The sequence below is a fragment of the Choloepus didactylus genome, chromosome X, assembly GCF_015220235.1.
Source record: "Choloepus didactylus isolate mChoDid1 chromosome X, mChoDid1.pri, whole genome shotgun sequence".
NCBI classification, from domain to species: domain Eukaryota; kingdom Metazoa; phylum Chordata; class Mammalia; order Pilosa; family Megalonychidae; genus Choloepus; species Choloepus didactylus.
In genome coordinates, this window is record NC_051334.1 from 95,173,556 (window position 1) to 95,194,435 (window position 20,880).

The 20,880-nt window shown below is 34.1% G+C and overlaps 1 protein-coding gene and 1 non-coding gene across 2 annotated transcripts in view; one reads left to right on the forward strand and one right to left on the reverse strand.

The window, feature by feature from the left end:
* Window positions 1-1,652: 1,652 nt before the first annotated feature.
* Window positions 1,653-20,880, reverse strand: part of HDX (highly divergent homeobox) — a 262,723-nt gene continuing 243,495 nt past the window's right edge. Inside the window, exons 7-10 of the mRNA XM_037821921.1 lie at window positions 15,931-16,010; window positions 12,097-12,180; window positions 6,871-6,993; window positions 1,653-2,784 (exon numbers count right to left, since the gene is read on the reverse strand). Coding sequence (XP_037677849.1) covers window positions 2,659-2,784; window positions 6,871-6,993; window positions 12,097-12,180; window positions 15,931-16,010 — 413 coding nt within the window. The 3' untranslated portion in view covers window positions 1,653-2,658. The remainder of the gene's footprint in view (window positions 2,785-6,870; window positions 6,994-12,096; window positions 12,181-15,930; window positions 16,011-20,880) is intronic.
* On the forward strand, window positions 17,080-17,186 carry LOC119523927. Its single transcript, XR_005214728.1, has one exon. It is a non-coding gene; the product is annotated as a U6 spliceosomal RNA (small nuclear RNA).

A 20,880-nucleotide genomic window follows, 5' to 3' on the forward strand; every position in this document is an offset into this window, starting at 1 on the left:
TCTTTCTGAGAAATGCCTCAGATAGTATGGTCAGTTTTAATATTGTGTCAAAGACCTAAAGAAAGAAACACTAGTTGCCCCCCTTCCCCCACACCAGCTATGAAGGTGCTCACAAGAGAATTCATAAACTGATATTTTCTCTGCTCTAAAATGTCTCAAAACCAATTCTGATCTATACATATGAAGAAAAAGACACTTTCTGTATAATAGTTTTTAAATACTTGACCTTGGCACCTTTTTCAAAATTCTCAGTGCATAATTTCAATCTATCAATTATGATTCTTTTTTCCTGGATGCAGCTATTTCCTTTGGTTCCTGCTACCAAATGGCCCCATTTCATTTTAGAAGTGTTTTAAATTCCAATGATGGTAGAATAAATAATTCTGGTACTGGAATACAAATGCCAAGACAAAAAGAGTAATGAGTTTATTGCTATGATTTACACATAGTTTCTATTTTAATGGAACTTTAAACTGGGACAGGGAATAATCTATCTTTCCTCTTTAAATTGTAGACTAGGATTTCTTCTAGAAATCATACCTAGGAGAATCCTAAAATTGATTAAAATTTCCACTTAAACAAATTTTATTAATTTCTATGAAAAAGTTAATAATTATTAATTGTATTTGAACTTTAAGGCTTGCTTAGAAATTGAAATCCATTGTCTTCCACAGTGCTTTCCATATAGCGGGAGCTCAATGAATATTTCTTGATTTATTGACTAATTGCTGAGATGTGACAAATAGAATCCATGGAGTTGAAAAGATGTAGGGGAGAATCATCTATCTTTGTTTTACAATGAGAAGCAAATAAGAAGGGGCTTAAATTGAAGCAGAAGAAACTAAAGTTAAAAGATAAACTCAATGACTAGGAAAGAAACCCAAGGAGAGACGTAGAGACCTGGAATGTGTTCATGCTACCTTAGAAAATGATTTATATATTTGTTTTATATAGTGAGGTCTCTATCCCATGAAGGAATTGGTGTGAACTGATAAATTTAATCCTAATATCTGAGGTTCTGTTACTCAGTACTCTTTTCTCTGAATGGAACTTGATTTGTCAGGAAGGAATACTAAACATTGTTTTCAAAGACCCAGATGGCACTTAGCATAAAGGGGACATAACCTAACCACTGAAATATTCCTGCTAACAGAAGTACCATAGCAGTAGAATGGTACCTTTCAAGGTTAAAGATATTCATGACTGCTTTTCTGCCTTGAGAAGTTGGTATCTGTGAATTCTAAGATCAAAATTGATTTTAATTACAAATTGCAAAAAAAATTACCTGAAACAGAAACTTGATAGTCAAAACTGCCACCTATCTACCTCATTAATATTTTAGATAACTATTTAGATAGTTATCTAACCATACAAACACAATTTCACACTGTCAAGTCACAAATACATAAGTTCATAGAGAAAACTGGCAATTTCCCTTTTATGGGTCTTGATAATGCCATATGGTACACAGGAAGGGAAAATCTGCAAAGAATGGTCTACAGTGTGTTGCCATCTGGTACCCACTAATAGAACAACTGGGTAACATGCCCATTTTAGGTCTGTAGTCATAGAATAGCATTCAGAAAATTCAGAGGACTCTGATTTACAACCAAAGTAGTAGATAACACTTGCTGGATATCATACTTGGCTGATGGCTCTGTACAGGCCTTGTGTAGAAATGAGGTAAATTTTGGGACACAGCTAGATAAAAAAAATAATCTCAGTGGCTTACCTTGACTTCCTGTTTCATAAAAAGCAAGAACTGAAAAGATATTATGAAGATAATGAAAAGCTTATATTTGTGAAACATTTTCTCTAACTCAGTTATGCAAATTTACTAGTAGAATGTGAATCTTATCAATATTTCTTATTTGCAGCAATGAAGAATTCCCATTAAAACTAATCTTTTACAACATATATGTTTTTTTCTGTACACTGAATAATTTATTTCACTTTATGTTAGTAAATTAGTTTTCCACAGTATAATCCCCCCTCCCCCCAAATATTTGAGTTAGTTAATGGAAGAATACCAACAATTTACAATTACATATTAGTAATCACTTCAATTTTCAATCATTAGTTTAAGTCAAATTCTCATAGGGGATGAAAAATAAATCCCAGAATTCATCTAGTTTAAATAAATTTTTAAAGTTTTCTTTTCAATTTTCAGTTCACTTTCCTGAGTAAAAGTATATGTGGATGACAGGGAAAGGATAGAAGAGGAAGGAAGATATAATGGCTCCAACAACAAGGCTAATCAAGTTTTAGCAGCTCAATAAGTAATGTTGAAGTATCTTCATTTTTGTGTCACTGGTCAAAATCATCACCAAAACTAAGACTCTTTTATAAAATGAAATAAACATCTTTCAGAAACTAGACATTATGCATTTCATAGATGAACTGCTTAAAATCAAATACAATTTTTCCTCAGAGTTCTATCAGTTTGGAAAATAACTCTCAGTGTTATTAAATTTCGTATACATTTTTTGAAGTGTACATTGAAGCCATTATATCTTGTCCATCCTTCACAGAATATACCTGTTTCACACAATATGTTTTTCCCACTGAAGAATATTGGGCAACGGAATGCAGTTATCTTGAAATGCACACCTCTTAGGCAGCCAAAAGGCTGTGTCATATATCCCCCTCCCCCTTGATTCACAAACTGTCTGAGGCATTTTTCTCTGATAAAGAAGACACACTGAATGAGGTATCATCAGTCTCCGGTGAAGCATGATTGAAATCCATCTCTTCTAATTCAGGAGGCAAATCTGACAGCAGTGCCTGAGTCAGAAAAATCAATTTTTTTGGATTAGTATGTGGATTTTAGTATTTGTATTTTTTTTCCATTTTTATGTTAAAAGGTGCACTCCTCCCATTTTGATTTATTCTTAGGAAGTTAAAGAAAGGACCATTTCTCTTTCAGGATCTTATACATTATCTTACCTAAAAGAAAAATTTTTCATAATCTATGAAGGAAGAAACAAAACCCTAGATGTTGAGGATGTGGATCATGTAGTGTGGAACACAGGACAAAGGGGAAATCAGGAGGGAAAATGAGCGAATATTCTGAACCAAGTGCTTTGAAGTGTTTGAGGTAAGTGGTTTTCATACTAGCTATGAATGTTCACTGATTATTGCTGGAGGGTTTTAAAATTACATCCCTTATTAAAATATTCTTACCCAGTTATGCTTTCCTTTAGAGAAAAAATGCATTCCACAAAAGACTATTTTATACTTCAGTGAGAGAATGGACTTAGCAGTTAGGAAAGAAGTTCAATTATTGTACTTTAACTAAACTTTTAACAATTTGCAAAGAACAAGAGATTTTTAAATTTCCTTAGCTATATCCTTATCTAAAGATGACCAAGCACCCACCAGGGCATAGCAGAACCAGCGAATCTAACTGTTGCAATGATGTTTCTAAAGTGTAGTGCATTCCTCTGATGGAATAATTAGAATAAGCCAAGGAAAATAAGCTAAGTTTTGCCATGGTCTAATTGTTTCATCTGAAGTTGCAGAACATGCATCCATACTGTAATAAATGATTAATCGGGATTTATGTGGCTGATAGTGGTGATGCCCAGATAATCATAAGAAATTGTGAACTAAGTGATTTATTTGCTACTCCCAATACTAAAACTAATGTAACATATCTGAGCAATTTTTATACATCATCATTTGTAATGTGGGCTCTGGATACAGTAGTAGGTTCCTGGACCTAGGGTACAAGAATACAGGAAAGCTTGTCACTACCCAATTAAGGAACAGAACAGCATGGCATGTTGAAGAAAATATAAAATTCACTATTGAAAAAAGGCAGTAATCTCTTATTTTATTAAAAGAAATGACAACTGCAAATCCTATACTTTTTGCTTATAGCACAGAGGCAAAATTAGGAACTTTCTCCTCTTTCTCATCCTAAGTAAGTGAAGACTAACTTGTATCTGGAAGAAAAGCTATTATTTCTTTTATACAATTAAACAAATTTGAACTTATTTCTGAAATTGAACACCAGGTCACATAAAGGTACTACATGCTTTTTAGGGTGCTGTATTGCAGTAATAGAGCACAACAATTTTCTTTGACAATACTGGTTTATCACTAACCCAGACCCCAGGTGTGACAAAGCCTTTGCTGACAATGGCTGGTCAGGGTCTACAAGAATTATCACTGGATTTAATGCACTTTGCAATTGTGAAGAAGTTATATTACAGAGGGGAAGTGTTCTGATTGAACCTACTGCAGTGTATGATTAGAGTCTTGTAAAGTCAAGTGGATGAGGAAAATTAATGATATTCTAAATTCTAGTTGGAAGATCTTCAAATCAGGGAAACACTATTTCTTTGTCCCTGCATTACATTTGTTGACTGACTAAAATGACTGTAGTATGAAATTTAAAAAATTTAATATCTGAGGCAGTATAGCAGCACTACTAATGCATGAGATCAACTTCAAAATTCTTCTTTTTAATATCATACTGGATTGCAGCATTGGCACACTGAACAAATCTGTGGATTATGCTAATTGCTAGAACTTTCCTTTCTTCATAGATAATAAAACAAATACAACTTTCTTTACTACAGGTTCTTCACTAATGATAACTATCTTAAGAGTCTGACCTAGTGTCACTCTTCCCGAGATTAAAGTATTTCCAAAATTATACCATCAGTCTCTAGAACAGTTATTATAGGTCCTGGTGTGTGAATGGCAAGTTTCAAAATATTAAACATTCCTATACTCCTCACAAAGTGAAAAATAGAAGTTCAATAAAGGAAATTGACCTGGCTAGGATCACATAGTGATTTACCAGGGAAAGAAAAACCATAACTAATGACTTAGTACAGAGCTGGAAACATTATTTTGATTGTAAAATGGCTATTGATTCAAACAATCTTTGGGTAATCTAATATTTCAGTCAGACAGTATCACATTTTTTCAAACCCTGGACCACTTCATTGGGGAAAAATATTCTGTGGCCCATTCACCCTACTTAACTTGCCCAAATCAAGACTAATGGAAAAAAAAAAAACCCTCATAATTTTAAAAATGAGAAACCAATGATGTTATGGTTCCCTTTTATTAGATAGAATAAAAGTTAATCCCTTATAGAAATAAACCTCTATTTCATAGTGTAAAGATCAGTTGTTTAAGAGAATGCTTGGATAATTTTGTGGATTTATCTCACCTATGAAAATCAGTAGTTTCTATTTGGGTGCTGATTATATGCGCTATGACTTTCAGTATCATTTTTTGTCTTATGTTCTTTTTCAGCCAATTTTTTACCCACATCTTAGTTTATCAGTCTTTTATTAGAGTAAAAGTAGAAGAGAAGGAGAAAAGAAAACTGTACATTAACTCCTTTTCTTATTTGTTAATGGTCTTGGGGAAAGAACCAAGTTAGGTATGAGGTTAGAATTAGAGAATAAAATGGAGTCTGGGTGCTATTCCTGGATGTTGAGTCATAGATCACTGCTGGTTGGCTGACCACATAACTGAGTTTGAAACTATGCTATGATTTTGAGTCCAGGACCATACTCTGAGTTATTCCTATGGTTGAATATAGTTTTGATTTTTTACAGTTATTACAGGACCTTTGGGACCATTCTCAAAACTACCAGTGTCATTTATTTAAAATGTGTGGTTTAGATTTCAAAAAAACAAACACACATTTTCAATATGTCATGGAATATGCATAACTCACATAATAAAGCAATATGCTTAAATGAAACTGGCAAAGGTAACTGAAGGCTACTGTCTTGGGATGTCTGTGTGTGTGTTTAGGGGAAGCAAAATTCATGAAACTGGATACATAATGTGCTTGCTGGTTTGAGCGTCATGAGTAAATTCTTTTAGTTTAAATTTTGTAGTTCAGCACTTCAGTAAAATATATAAAGACTGCTTTCTTTGAAAAAGAAAAGGAGAATTGTGGGATGCTAAGATTCTACTCTTTTCCCCTGGTGATGCCTGGGATGGGCTACATGCAGTCTTGCTAGGATGTAAAGGATGGATTTTTGTATTCCTGAGATTACTCACTGACTAAAAGCTCTGAGACTACTTTCTGAGTAATGGTTACCTGTGTCTTACACTACTCATGAAGAACTCTGAAGAAGAATCAGCGTTGTGGTATACAAGTCAGAAATAAGTTGGCATCATCTATTATTAAATGGGACATGTAACACAATTCTTTTCAGTAAGTTTAATAAATTATAATAGAGATTTCACATGAAAATATGAGAAATAAACTAATTTTTTAAGAATTTGTAAACAAGAATTCACACAAACAAAAGACATTACATTCCATATTTGGAGTAGAGGAATCAGACACACTACTTAAATTGGGAAAAACAAATAATGCTTATTGTGGTCACAAAGAATTTTACAAAGTCATATCATATTTTCTTAGTGAGGAATAATATATCATGGAATGGAAGGTATCCAAATACTTTTTGAACTCTAATAGGGGCTGAAGGTAACTGAGACCCAGAAAGAGAGGCAACTGCCTCACCTCTTTCATGTACAAAAGGCACCAAAATATGTGCTTCTCCAGTTAAATAGCCTCATATCTAGAAACATTTTGAGAAGTTCCTTTTAAATTAATTTAAAAATTAGCTTCTCTTTATTTAAAATTTAGTCTGGAATTAATAAATTATGCTAATCAGTCATTCTGATTTCCCACTAAAGTTCCTCATGAAATCTGAATATCTATTCTTAAGAAAGCTGTGTTAAAAAAGGTCATACAGTAATAAATACCTCTTCCATGCCAAGCTGGAATGAAGTACAAAAATGTAAAAATATGAAGAACCCAAATGTGGCATGCCATTTTTCAACACAATACATTGCAACTTACTAGTCTCTTCTGGGACCTACCTGCTGTTGTTCCTTGTTGTCAGCTTTCATAGCTAGTATCAAGCTTCTAACAAAAGTCTGAAGTTTAAAGTATTTTTGTTTTTGAATCTCTAGCTCATTTTCAATGAAACTGACTTCTTCATTCTGAAGGAGAGAACATGAAACAATACAATTACCCTATGTAAACCTAGGACTGTACATGTTTGATGCACAATAAAATTCGAAAGAGCCATCAAATTAGAGGGACTATAAGGAAAATAAAACTTTGGCCTAAAGGAATATAAAGCACAGAAGAAAATTGTCCTGTTACTCAAAGGCTGCCTTTTAAGTAAATAAACTATAGAAAATAATTTGTAAGGAAAAAATCCAATCAAATAAATTCCAGTAAAAGAAAAACAAAGAAACAGTTACTTTCTTGGAAAGCCCCTTCTTATATCAAGGCTAATTAGTATTTGGATTAAGATTAAGAATAGACAGTCCAATAAATCTCAAGTAAAGAACAATAGCAGATGCAGTAATGCTGAATGTACCATTCACAAAAGCCAAATACTGAGAACTATAAATGTTATTTTGTACGAAGGAGGGACTGAAATTATTACTGAATATCTTAAATAGTTCTCTGCCCCCATTCCATTACATGGGAGTCTGTTATTCAGAAAATATCTCCAAATGTACCACTGATTTGAGACTCAGTCTCTCTTCACTATATTTTTTTCTAGTTGTATAGGAGTTAAGGGTGGTCGGTGCCAGGTCTACTGATAAATAACTGTGTAATCTTGGGTAGGCCTATTAACTTCTCATGCCTCTGTTTGCTCATCAGTAAAATGGAGATAATACTGGTAATTCTTGGCAGCTTTAGCTTGGGGGTTTGGGAATCAAACAAGATAATGGTCATAAAAGTGCTCTGAAAAATATTTATTATTTAATCTATAGTAATAAAGAAAGTGTGGCATAAGGATAGATATGTAGATCAATGGAGCAGAAAAGAGAGTCCAGAAATAGACACACACGTATATGATTAATTGGTTTTCAACAAGGGGATTGAGGTAATTCAATAGACAAAGGATAGTCATTCAAGAAACAGTGGTGGAAAAATTGTAAATCCATATGCCAAAAAGGAAGGAAGGAAGGAAGGAAGGAAGGGGGGATCAACTCTTACCTCACGCCATATACAAAATTTAACAAGAAATGGAACATAGACCTAATGTAACACCTAAAAATAAAAAACTTCTAGAGGAAAACTCAGTAAAAAAATATTTGTGAACTTGGGTTAGGCAAAGATTTCTTAAATAAGACACAAAAAGCATGAACTTTAAAAGAAAAAAAAGACTTCATCAAAAGTAAAAAAAAAAAAGATTTTTGTTTTTCCAAAGACACTAAGAAATTAAAAATACATGCCACATATTGGGATAAAATATTTGCAAATCATACACACGATAAAGGATTTGTATCCAGAATACATAAAGAATACATATTCTTGCAACTCAATAATAAGACAAGCTACAGAATTAAAAAAAAACAGACCAAATATTTGAAGAAGATATATGAATTGCCAATAAGTGCATTAAAAGATGCTTAATATCATTAGTTTTTATGGAAATGCAAATTAAAACCACAATGAGATAATACTAAGAACATCCTACAATGATCAAAATGAATGAGAATGACAATACCAAGTGCTGACAAGGATGTGCAGCAAAGAGAATTCTCATACATTGCTGGTAGGAGTAAAATGGTACAGTCATTTTGGAAAATATTTTGGCAGTGCTTTTTAACAAAATTAAACATACTCTTTTTTACCATATGATTCAGATATCCCAGTCTTAGGTATTTACCCAAGAAAAATGAAAATATATGAACACAAAAAGATTTATACATGAATATTCAGAGAAGCTTTATTCATAACAGCAAAAAATTGGAAACATCCCAAGTGTTCATCAGCTGGTAAATAAACAAATTGTAGTGGTGTTTACACAACTATGTATACTTGTCAAACTCAACTAATTGTATATTTAAAGAGATTAATTTTATTTTATGGATGTTACATATCAATCAATCTGATTAAAAAATAAAAATAATTACCTAGTCCCTTTGCCAAAAAAATAACTCATGAAAATAGCTATGAGTGTTCTTTGCAGAAAGCATCTCAGGATGTTTAACAGTGCTTGTTCAAAAAACTACATAAAAGTATATTAAAATTAGTTAATTCTATGGGCATTTTTGTTGTCTCAATTAAAAGGATGCCATTGTATTAATTGCATTCAACCCATGATCATGTTTACTGCATCATTTACTTTATCAGTTTAGTTTAGAAATTGTTTTGTCTCATAAAACTGCTTCTTGTTCAGACCATTTTAACATCAAGCGACTCTTCAGCACAAGCTGAATTCTTTACCCAGAGGCGCTCTACAACAAACTCAGTTATAAGCAATCATCATCATAAAATTCAACATGTTCTTGCCATACTGCATTTTACTAATTCTAAGGCTTTGTTCTTTAGCAGTATTCATTGTCAGAGCAATAGTGTTAATAAAGTGATGACCAGCAAGTCCTTTCGAATACAGGAGCTATCTATCTTCATTATAGTAGTGTCTAGTTTGAATGCACAGATCTTCTCAGATGCACTCACAGTCTATTAGAAAACATTTTAAAAATCTTAATTCACATTTGCAAAAGTCAGGGAAGGTATTTTGGTATGCAGATATCTAATTCTTCATGCACACATTTCTCTTGCTCAGTATTTATGCAATGAATGAAAAACATAAACAGCTTTAAGATAATTTAATATTGCAGACATTTTCTTCTTGGAGCTTCTTTTTGTAAGGTTATTAAACACTTCCTAAATTACAGGCAGTAATTTATGTGTAATTGAGAAATTTTCCTAAGTAAATGGAGTGCTTTTGATAGGAATTAATAAGATAACATTAGTCACTTAATTTCACAAAACAAGATCTAGTTCACTTTTTGTGTTGTTAACATCCTCCCTATATTCACAGTAAGCATTGTCAATTCTTCTCCAAGAACATTGTAGAAAGCATTTCAGTTTCCATGTAGACCAAAGTTTTTATCTCTTCCAAGCTGAGGCGATATTTTATGATATAGCTACTCATACCTCAGGGACTTAGCCAATCAAGTCATCTCATAAGCATGGATTTCTAGAGATATATCTCAATCAGGACCTCCCCCTATGCCCAAATTGAGTATTGATGGTTGCATAGTAATAATTATCAAACTCACATAAGAAGCGTTCTTTCAGTTGGTTACAAGGAATCCCAAGAAAAATGGGAGTGTTTAATTCAATGTGGGAAAGACTAATTTATAATGATCCCACTCTTAATCTTAATTGATTTTATATAAATAAGCACTTGCATAATAGTATCAAAATTATTTCCAAAGATAAATTGATTCATTTATTCACTCACTCAGCAACTGGTTACTGAACTTGTTATGCGCCAGGCTCTAGACCAGGTAATACAAAGATGGTTAGTCTCTGCCTTCAAGAAGCTTATGATGAACATATATACAAAATCAACAAAGCAATTTTCATCCCCAAACAGGGAAGAGTAACATGTGAATGTAAATAGATTGTAACAGTTTTCTCTGAAGTCAGATTAAATGTCTAAAATCAGCATCCTGAAATCAGAAATGAGAACTGCCATATGAGGTTTCATTTAGCCTTATTTTAGAATGAAGGTAACAAAGTTCAAAGATGAGGTAAATTGAAATAGCTTTAATTAGGATTTGAAAAATATATATTTCTATATAGGTGCTGGTTTTTGAGAGTTAAAGAAAAGTTTATGTAAGATGTTGATGTGTTATAAAAGAAATCCCTACTGGGGTAGTGAAGGACAGATACCTTGTTCCCACAGTATTTACCACAACAGGAAGCACTAATTCATTAAACATCCTTAAGAGTTCAATGATACATTAATTACCATTTCTGGACTGGTGACTGTGCTCTGTCCTGCCCTGCCCCGTTTTTCAGCTCCAAGCCTTTTCAAGTGGGCCAGCACCAGAGAGGGGAGAGATCCTGGAAAGAATCCTGAGTCCCAGACCCAATCCTGTCTTATCTGTTTGAGAGTGCTAAGTGGTGTACACTTAATAGTTGTGTAATACAGTCCTCTCATCTGCGGTTTCCACAGCCTGTGCCAAGTGGTGGCTTATATAGCCATTTTAATACTGAACTGCACGTTTAGAAATATATAACCATGTAGGATAGATTAGTATGATCTCTTTTACTTCAGAACTAACAAATTTATAATTCTGTTAGTTGGAAATACAGTTGAAACATAGGATTGTACTGTTCTTTTTGACCACTTAGCAAATACATTTCTAAGAATAGTTTGCTTCTGTGTTGACAGTGTTTAATATTTAAAGTCTGACCTGTTATGAACATTTGGAAAACAGAATCTGTTGAATAACATAAGTTTCATTTATAGTAAAACTGAAAAGATTTTTGAGAAAATGACAGACATCTTTTCTGAACAAATGTTATTTTCTGTTAAAATCTTAAAATTACTTAAAATCTGAAAATCCCTGCCTTGAACACTGATGATATTCTAAGAAAAGAACTTTTTAGTGTGGAAAGAATGGCCAAAATCTCATAAGGTACTAAAATTTGTCTAGTTAGATAAGATACTGATTAACAAAGGAACAGCATATACACATCTATGCAGAAAACATAATGACATACTGTTAGCTTATGTTGAAAGTTAATAAAAACAAAATTATGTATGGTGTGCTGTCAAAGTATGCCTTTCAGTTCTGTAACAAGCGACATTAAGAAAAGGTCATCTCTACTCATATTCATTCTGTATTTGCTTTGGAGATTGCTTTTAAACTTCTCCCAGAACAGGTATATAATTATATAAAAATAATTTTACCTTGAAAACAAGTTGCAATTCAACATAAAATTAAATCTTCCCTTTCACTAACATTTAAAAATGAACATTGGCTTTAAAAAACTTCATCATAAGTTTCCCATTACCCACCACTTTGCACTATCCCATCTTGCTGCACACCATCAATGTCTACTTCTACTTAGCAAACTCATTGCTTAAAACCAGAACTTCTAAACAGCACTAATTACAATGTCCATCACCCCAAATGATACCCAAGATGCCCAAGAGAATTGATGCAGAGCCCCAGGATGATTAAATTATCAAAGGGGAGTAATACAGGAACTGCAAAATTCTGCTTCACCTAATACCTTTTCTTAATGAATTCAGAATTGGAAGTTACTTTTACCTTATAATCCAAGAGAGAATTCACTTGTTCCACCTCAGAATTACTTATCATGTCACTTTCTTCATCATCAATAATTTCTATTTTCTGTAACACAGGTAGAGAAGTTTTGATAAGTATATATCTGGTCATTATCACTACTCTCAACAATGTATAGAAGATATACATTCAATGTTCAATATAGTAATGGGATTATCTGCCCTAAGTTATCTGAAATAAACTCTGATAACTGACTAGCTCCTCAGTGCTACTCCCAGTGTGTATCTGAGTCATCTCTTTCCACCTTTAACCGTTGACTGCTTAGTAAATAGTAAATAACTTTAATACATTTAAAATAGAAAAAAATCCCCTTCACAATACCCCTGAGAAAATAGGTACTCAGATTTTGCTTGAATAGCCCTCTCCAGTGACAAGGAACTGACTTCCTGTAAAATCAGTCTATTTCACTAGTAAACATTTCTAATTGATATGAAAGGCTTTCTTTTTTAAGTCCTCACATGCTTATTTGTGACTTTTGATGCAAAATGTTAACATATGGCATGAATTCTAAAGTCAAACACAGTTTTTAAAATACCATATTTACTAAATCCATTAGCTAGGCAATTTAAAGTGGACATCTATGATGTAATGATGAAAATTGCATAGTGATTTGTTTCCTTCACAGGAGAGTAACTATGGAAGAAACAGAGAGAAGGAGAAGAGAGAGAGAGAGAGAAAGGGAGAGAGAGAGACTTAATTGCCCATAGCTTTAGGATTAAGGTACATAATTCTTGTACAGTATCTTATACACAATAGATACTAATTAAATATCTGTCAATAGAACCAACAAAACAACTTAGTGCTGATAAAAAGAATGAACAGTATGCTTGGGAGTGGTTGAGATGGGAAATTTTATGTTGTGTACATGTTCCCACAATTTTAAAAAAAGAGAGACTAAAGAGATAATGACATTTAAATGCTATACATGATTCTGGACAGGGATTTAATAATGGAGGAGAAAAGGGCTAAAACAACATTATTGGGACAATTGAAAAAATGGAATACAGACTGTATGATTTATATCAATGTTAAATTTCTTGAACTTGAAAACTGTTACATAAGTGAATGTCCTTGTTATTAGGACTGAAGTTATTAAAAAGCAATTCTAAACTATATTCTGCATGTGGAAAACACTGTTATATATTGTTGACAGTTAACCAAAAAGAGAAAAACTATATTCTATGGGCTCAGCTTTTATTAAGAGATGTGACAGGATTATGATGTCAAATATACAATGTTTGTAATGCAAGCCAGGGTGAATCTTGAAATTATAGCCATTTTGTAACAGAGAAAACCATTTTAAGGACCATTTTTAAAGGTTGCAATCAAGTAAAAATTACTGATTCAAAACTGAAAAGAAACACAATGGCATTTACCTTTTTATATGACTTAAGTCTAAACCATCTTGATTTCTGAATTACTTAATGGGGTCAGAATATAAAAGTGAATACTTTACTCTTTATAATTAAATTGGACACTTTTAGTCATCTTAAAAATTGCAGTAAGGGAGGAGGCTAAATAGCAAGCAGAGATAGGCTATGTGTGGTTTAATCTGTGTTTGGAGAAAACGTGGTTAATATAGAGGACTTTCTCTAAGCAGCTGTTTTGACAGAATCTGTTTATATTCTGTACCTTTGAAATTATTTCAAAATAAAAAGTTAAAAAAAGAATTATCAATAAGCTCTAACCATGGAGGCAAGGCAAGTTCTCTAATTGGTAACCTTTTTTGTTATATTAAAAAAAGGTAAAACAAACAAAAATTCATACAGAAAATTGGCCCTAAATTTTCACTTTTGCATATATCAAACACAGTTAAAAAAAACCAAGCTTGAGACATTTAAACCTTGCTAATCCAAAAGAAAATTTAAAAAAAGAGAAAAGCTGAACTAGATTTAGTCACTAGGCAGTCTTTTAAGAACAAGCACATTAATAGCAACATGTTGTATGCAGAACTTGAAATCAGGCTTCCTATCCAGCAATAAACACTGATTTTAAAATCACAAGCAAACTTACAAAGATCATATTTGATGTATTGCCTACCAGGATACAATACCATTACACAGTTTGTGACCTGCAGGGATCTGAATCAGGACAGTTGCAATGAAATTGCTTTCTACAGCTGCCTAGAGATGACTCTAATGTTTTGTTTTCTATTATAATTACTATAAACTTGGGGCTTAATCATGTCAGCTCTCACTGCACCTCAGATTTGATACTTAATATTTTTTTATATTGTCTACCTATTTGGATTGGTTCTAGGAAAAGTGAGCTAGGCAACTCAGGGAGGAAGCCCCACAGCCACTGCATAAATTTGTGCATATAAATAGGTCTTATTTGTCTACGTGATTTGACATCCATGAATAATTGGGGGCACTCAAAAATTATAGGCAGAAATCATCCTTTGAAAGTTTGGAGCCTTGTCTCTAAAAATCAATTGTTCTTGAAAAACTAGGTGCCTAAGTGACTATGAGTCATCCTGAGCCATGATTTCATTCATTATCGTCAAATGCCTGCTGAAGGGGAGACCCAATGCAGAAAAATTCAGGCTAAAAATGAACATGCTTTTAAAGGAAAAGATGTTCAATTTGTAAATCATTGTATATACCTTGTTTAATATAACTCAAAGCTATAGCAGAGGGAGACTATTACTGGTGGAATTTAAGACTATCAGCACAGTTCATAATGCTGAAAAACAATCATCACTAGTTACCTCATGAAAACATAGTTTTGCCTCAAAATAAAAGCTTGTTTCCCTATACACTTGTTGAATTTAGCATTAGAAGGGCCAAGAATCGACTTAAACCAGGACTGAAATCAATAAAAAGCATTTCTAAATTATATTCTGCATGCAGAAAATAGTTATATATTGTTGATGTTTAACAAAAAGAGAAAAACTATATTCTATGTGCTCAACTTTTACTAAGGTGATTTGGCAGGATTATGATATCAAATATATACTGTTTTTAATGGAAGTCTGGGGTAAATCTTGAAATCACAGCCATTTTTTAACAGAGAAAACCATTGTAAGGACCATTTTTAAAGGGTGCAATCAAGTAAAAACTGATTCAAAACTGAAAACAAGCACATCGGAATTCCCCTTTATATATGACTTAAATTTAATACCATCTTGTTTTCTGTGTTACTAGGGTTAGAATATAAACAGATGCTGTTAAAACAGCTGCTTAGACAATGTCCTCTATATATCCATAATATTTTCATCAAACCCAGATTAATACACACACAGCCTGTCTCTGCTTGCTATACAGACTCCTAATACTGTCTTTCCTCCATTACTGCAATTTTTAAGACGACTAAAAGAGTCCAATTTAATAACAAAGAAAATATTCCAAACACAGTATAGATAGGTAGGGTTAAAATAGAGGACTCAGCATCAGGAATCCTTGGATAGAAGTCCCAGAATTAAGAAAGGCTTCTGTCATGATCCCAGGCTAAACTCAGTTTTAATTCAGCCACTGGTCAAATGAGAATAAATCTGCTAGTTTTACTAAGGTGTTAAAGAAAAATAACTCATCATGTATAAGTTTTCCTATGTGGACTAAGCATTAAAGTTTTTATATTTGTGAAACTCCTAAGTCAAAAAATTTGAAGTTCAAATGACAAGATTTTAAAATTTATTCATTAAGCTCTCAAAGATATAAAATTTCATTACCAACAGCTATATCTTGGTTTGTGAAGTAGAGCAAGACTTTATTCTGACAATGCTGAAATTGTCACCAACTGTCAACATGTCCTTGAAATCCATCATGTAATGAGTGAAGAATTTCAAAATGTACATACCACATTATCTGTGGATACTGCATGGTGGTCCTCCTCCTTATGAGCCCTTGCCTCATTTGAAACAACTCTATTGGACTCTTCTATGGAAAGAAAAAGCCATGATTCCATTTTCATTTCTAAAAACTTTATTGAGAAGGCATTTTTTTTCAAGATCACTTCAATAATTTCTCTATTGAAAAAAGCACAAATGGTAAATTCACTGCATACATGCTTTCATGAGAAATTCCATTTCTGACAAATGTCTATCTTAAGGAAATATGCATAGATGTATGTAAACATGAGGATGGTCAGCAGTGTGCTATTTACAATAGGAAAAATGGGAAATGATATATATACTTCATCATGAAAGATTTAAAAAATAATTTAGGGCCAATCTGTAAATAAAATATTATAGTTCTTGACTTCCAGGGAAGATGATAGAATAGGGAACTAAGGGACTTAGTCCTTCCACCAAAATGGCTGATGAGCAAGCAGGAATGGTCTGAGACAAGTGTTCTGGGATTCTGGAGGCCAAAAGAGCACTGTATAGCACCCAGGGAAGAGCAGAAGGAAAAGAGGTTAATAAATTAAGGTGGAGAACTATGAGCTGCTCTTTTTGTGTAGTCACTGCTGGTGTCCACCCTCACTCTCTCAGTTGTCTGCCTTGGGGTCCAGACCCTGGCTAGCTCCCTGGAGACAGAAAGGGATATAAAAATCATCTTCCCCAAGAACAGGGGTGGGCACAGCCAATCACTGATGATGGCTTTTGATAAGCAAAGACAGATCACAGGGTCCCGGCTCTGAGCTACTGTTTCAACCAGGCCCAGACAAGGGTGGTGGCAGTGATTGTTTCAACCTCAACCTTGACAAGGCCAGAGGTAGTGCTTCCCTCAGGGTTATGGGAACATTTAGCTGAAGGGCTGCATTTGCTGGGCAGGCCAGGAAAGCACAGCTTTGGGAAGCCATCAAAGAGACTTCTGGTGTACTTCCTGATCCCCTCCCCAGGGGGTTTGGAGCTGGTCCATGCTCACATCATAGGTCCCTTGTCCTGTTTTGGATGGGAAATATTGACTTGGGAAAGTCATCTCTAGGATGAACCATCTCCCAGAATTTGCCCTCCAGGCAAAGCAGCTAGAGACAACAAAAGCTATGTAAAAAATTATAGAGGTTGTGCTCACTTTGGCAGCACATATACTGAAATTGAAATGATAATGAGAAGATTAGCATGGCCCCTGCACAATGATGACATGCACATTCATGAAGCATTCCATATTTTTCTGGTACAAAGAGTTAACAACAGAGCTATATATGGGAAAAACTACCTATTGCATACCATGGGCTGTATTTAATAGAAATACTGTACCTTACTAGTACCACACTAATACTAGGGATAAATAATTAAGGGGTGATAAGAGCTCTCCCTTTCAGCACTGCCTTTGCTGCACCCCGTAAGATTTTTGTGTGAAATTTTATTGAGATATATTCACATGGCATATAAACCATCCAAAGTATGCAATCACTGGTTCACAGTATCATCACATAATTGTGCATACAGCCACATGATTGAATTTAGAACATTTTCATTATTCCAGGAAAGAAATAAAAAAGAAAACCCTAATCCTCCTATGCTCCTTATCACCCCATATTATTGACCCATAGTATTAAGGTGGTACATTTGTAACTTTTGATGAAAGAGTATCAAAATATTACTGTTAACTGTAGTCCATAGTTTGTAATAGGTACATTTTCCCCATATAGCCCTCTATTATTTTTAGAGCACTTTTAATTAAGATTTATTCACATACCATACCATCATCCAAAGTGTATAATCCATTGATCACATTCACATCATATAGTTGTTCATTCATCACCCCAATCTATTTTTTTAAACATTTTCCTTGTACCAGAAAAAAGTGAAAGTAAGAATAAAAATTTAAGAGTAAAAACAGAGCACCCAAATTGTCCCCCATGCCCTAATTTTCCTTTAGATTTTTTTTCAGCCCCCATTTTTCTACTCATCCATCCATACACTGGATAAAGGGGAGTGTGATACACATGGCTTTAACAACCACATTGTCACCCCTTGTAAGCTCCATTGGTATATAATCGTCTTCAAGATTCAAGGCTACTGGGTTGTAGTTTGATAGTTTCAGGTGCTTACTACTAGCTATTCCAATTCATTAAAACCTAAAAAGAGTTATCTATATTGTGTGTAAGAGTGCCCACAAGAGTGACCTCTCGGTTCCTTTTGGAATCTCTCAGCCACAAAAACTTTATTTCATTTCATTTCACACCCCCTTTGGTAAAGAAGATGCTCTCCATCCCATGATGCTGGGTCTAGATTCCTCCCTGGGAGTCATATTCCATGTTGCCAGGGAGATTTACACTCCTGGATGTCTTATCCCACATAAGGGGGGTGGGGGCAGTGATTTCACCTGCCAAGTTGGCTTAGCTAGAGAGAGAGGGCCACATCAGAGCAACAAAGAGGCATTCAGAGGGAGACTCTTAGTCACAATTATAAGCAGGCCTAGCCTCTCGTTTGTGGCAACAGGCTTCCCAAGGGCAAGTCCCATGATAGAGGGTTCAACACATTAAACCACCAGTCCTCAATGTTTGTGAGCATATCAGCAACCATCCAGGTGGGGAAGCCCAACACCTCTGCATTTCCCCCCAGCTCCTCAGGCAGGCTCTGCATATTTTTTCATTGTTTTTTTTTAAATTAACTAATAACTATGTCAAAAAATATGTCAATTCTACCCAAACTCATCTACAGATTCAATGCAGTCCCTATCAAAATTCCAACAACCTATTTTGCAGACTTGGAAAAGTTAGTTATCAAATTTATTTGGAAAGGGAAGATGCCTTGAATTGCTAAAAACATTCTAAAAAAGAAAAACCAAGTGGGAGGACTGTCACTTCCTGACTTTGAAGCTTACTACAAAGCCACAGTAGATAAAATAGCATGGTACTGGCACAAAGATAGACATATTGATCAACGGAATCGATTTGAGAATTTGGAGATAGACCCCCAGATCTATGGTCGACTGATCTTTGACAAGGCCCCCAAAACCACCAAAGTGGGACATAACAGTCTTTTCAACAAATGGGGCTGGGAGAGTTGGATATCCATATCCAAAAGAATGAAAGAGGACCCCTATCTCACACCCTACACAAAAATTAACTCAAAATGGATTAAAGACCTCAACATAAGAGACAATACCATAAAACTCCTAGAAGATAATGTAGGGAAACATCTTCAAGACCTGGTATTAGGTGGTCACTTCCTAAACCTTACACCCAAAGCACAAGCAACAAAAGAAAAAATAGATAAATGGTAAGTCCTCAAACTTAGAAGATTCTGTATCTCAAAGGAATTTGTCAAAAAGGTGAACAGGCAGCCAAATAAATGGGAAAAAAAATTTTGGAAACCATGTATCTGACAAAAGACTGATATCTTGCATATATAAAGAAATCCTACAACTCAATGACAATAGTACAGACAGCCCAATTATAAAATGGGCAAAAGATATGAAAAGACAGTTCTCTGAGGATGAAACACAAATGGCCAAGAAACACATGAAAAAATGTTCAGCTTCACTAGCTATTAGAGAGATGCAAATTAAGACTACAATGGGATTCCATCTCTCAGCAATTAGAATGGCTGCCATTAAACAAACAGGAAGCTACAAATGCTGGAGAGGATGTGGAGAAATTGGAACTCTTACTCATTGTTTGTGGGACTGTATAATGGTTCAGCCACTCTGGAAGACAGTCTGGCAGTTCCTCAGAAAATTAGATATAGTTACCCTTCAATCCAGCGATTGCACTTCTCAATATATACCCAGAAGATCTGAAAGCAGTGACACGAACAGGCATCTGCATGCCAGTGTTCATAGCAGCAATATTCACAATTGCCAAGAGATGTTAACAACATGTATACCCTTCAACAGATGAGTGGATAAATAAAATATGGTATATACACATGATGGAATACTATGCGGCAGTAAGAAGGAACAGTGTTGTGAATCATATGACAACATGGATGAACCTTGAAGACATAATGCTGAGTGAAATAAGTCAGTGACAAAAAGAAATATTATGTGCTACCACTAATGTGAACATTGAAAAATGTAAAATAAATGGTTTATAATGTAGAATGTAGGGGACCTAGCAATAGATAGCAATTAGTGAATGGGGAATGATAAGCTAATAACAGATAAGTTATCATGGGTAAATTTAATGTTCTGGTATGCCCAGGAATTACTATGGCTTGCTAATTTCTGGTGGGTATGGTAGGAACAAGTTCACCAAAAAGATTTTGTCTTAGATTATCTGCCTTTCTTATTCCTTTCCTGGGTTATAGTCTGTATATTTTCTTGGGGTAGAATAGGAACATGTTGGAAGTAATGTAGTTATTTTAGGTTAGGTGCCTTTTTCTTATACCCCTCTATTATTAACTCCTGATAACAGTGTGTATATCTGCTCTAGTTCATGAAAAAAAATTTTGTATTTGTTAACTTAATCATGGACATTGTCCACCACAAGAGTCACTGTGTAACACATCCCCATGTTTTAAACTCCAATTTTCCTCTGGTGACATACATGACTCTAAATTTTCCCTTTCCACCACACTCACACACCATTCAGCACTGTTAATTATTTTCACAATAACATGCTTCTGTCATGTCTGTCCATTTCCAAATGCTTAAGTTCACCCTAGCTAAACCTTCTGCACATATTAAGCAACCACTCCCCATTTTTTAACCTCACTCTATATCCTGGTAACCTATATTCTATATTTTATGTCTATTAGTTACATCTTATAATTAGTTCATATCAGTGAGATCATAAAATATTTGTCCTTTTGTGTCTGACTTATTTCACTGAACATAGTGTCCTCAAGGTTCATCCAAATGTTGCATACTTCAGGACTTCATTCATTCTTACTGCTGAATAATATTCCATTGTATG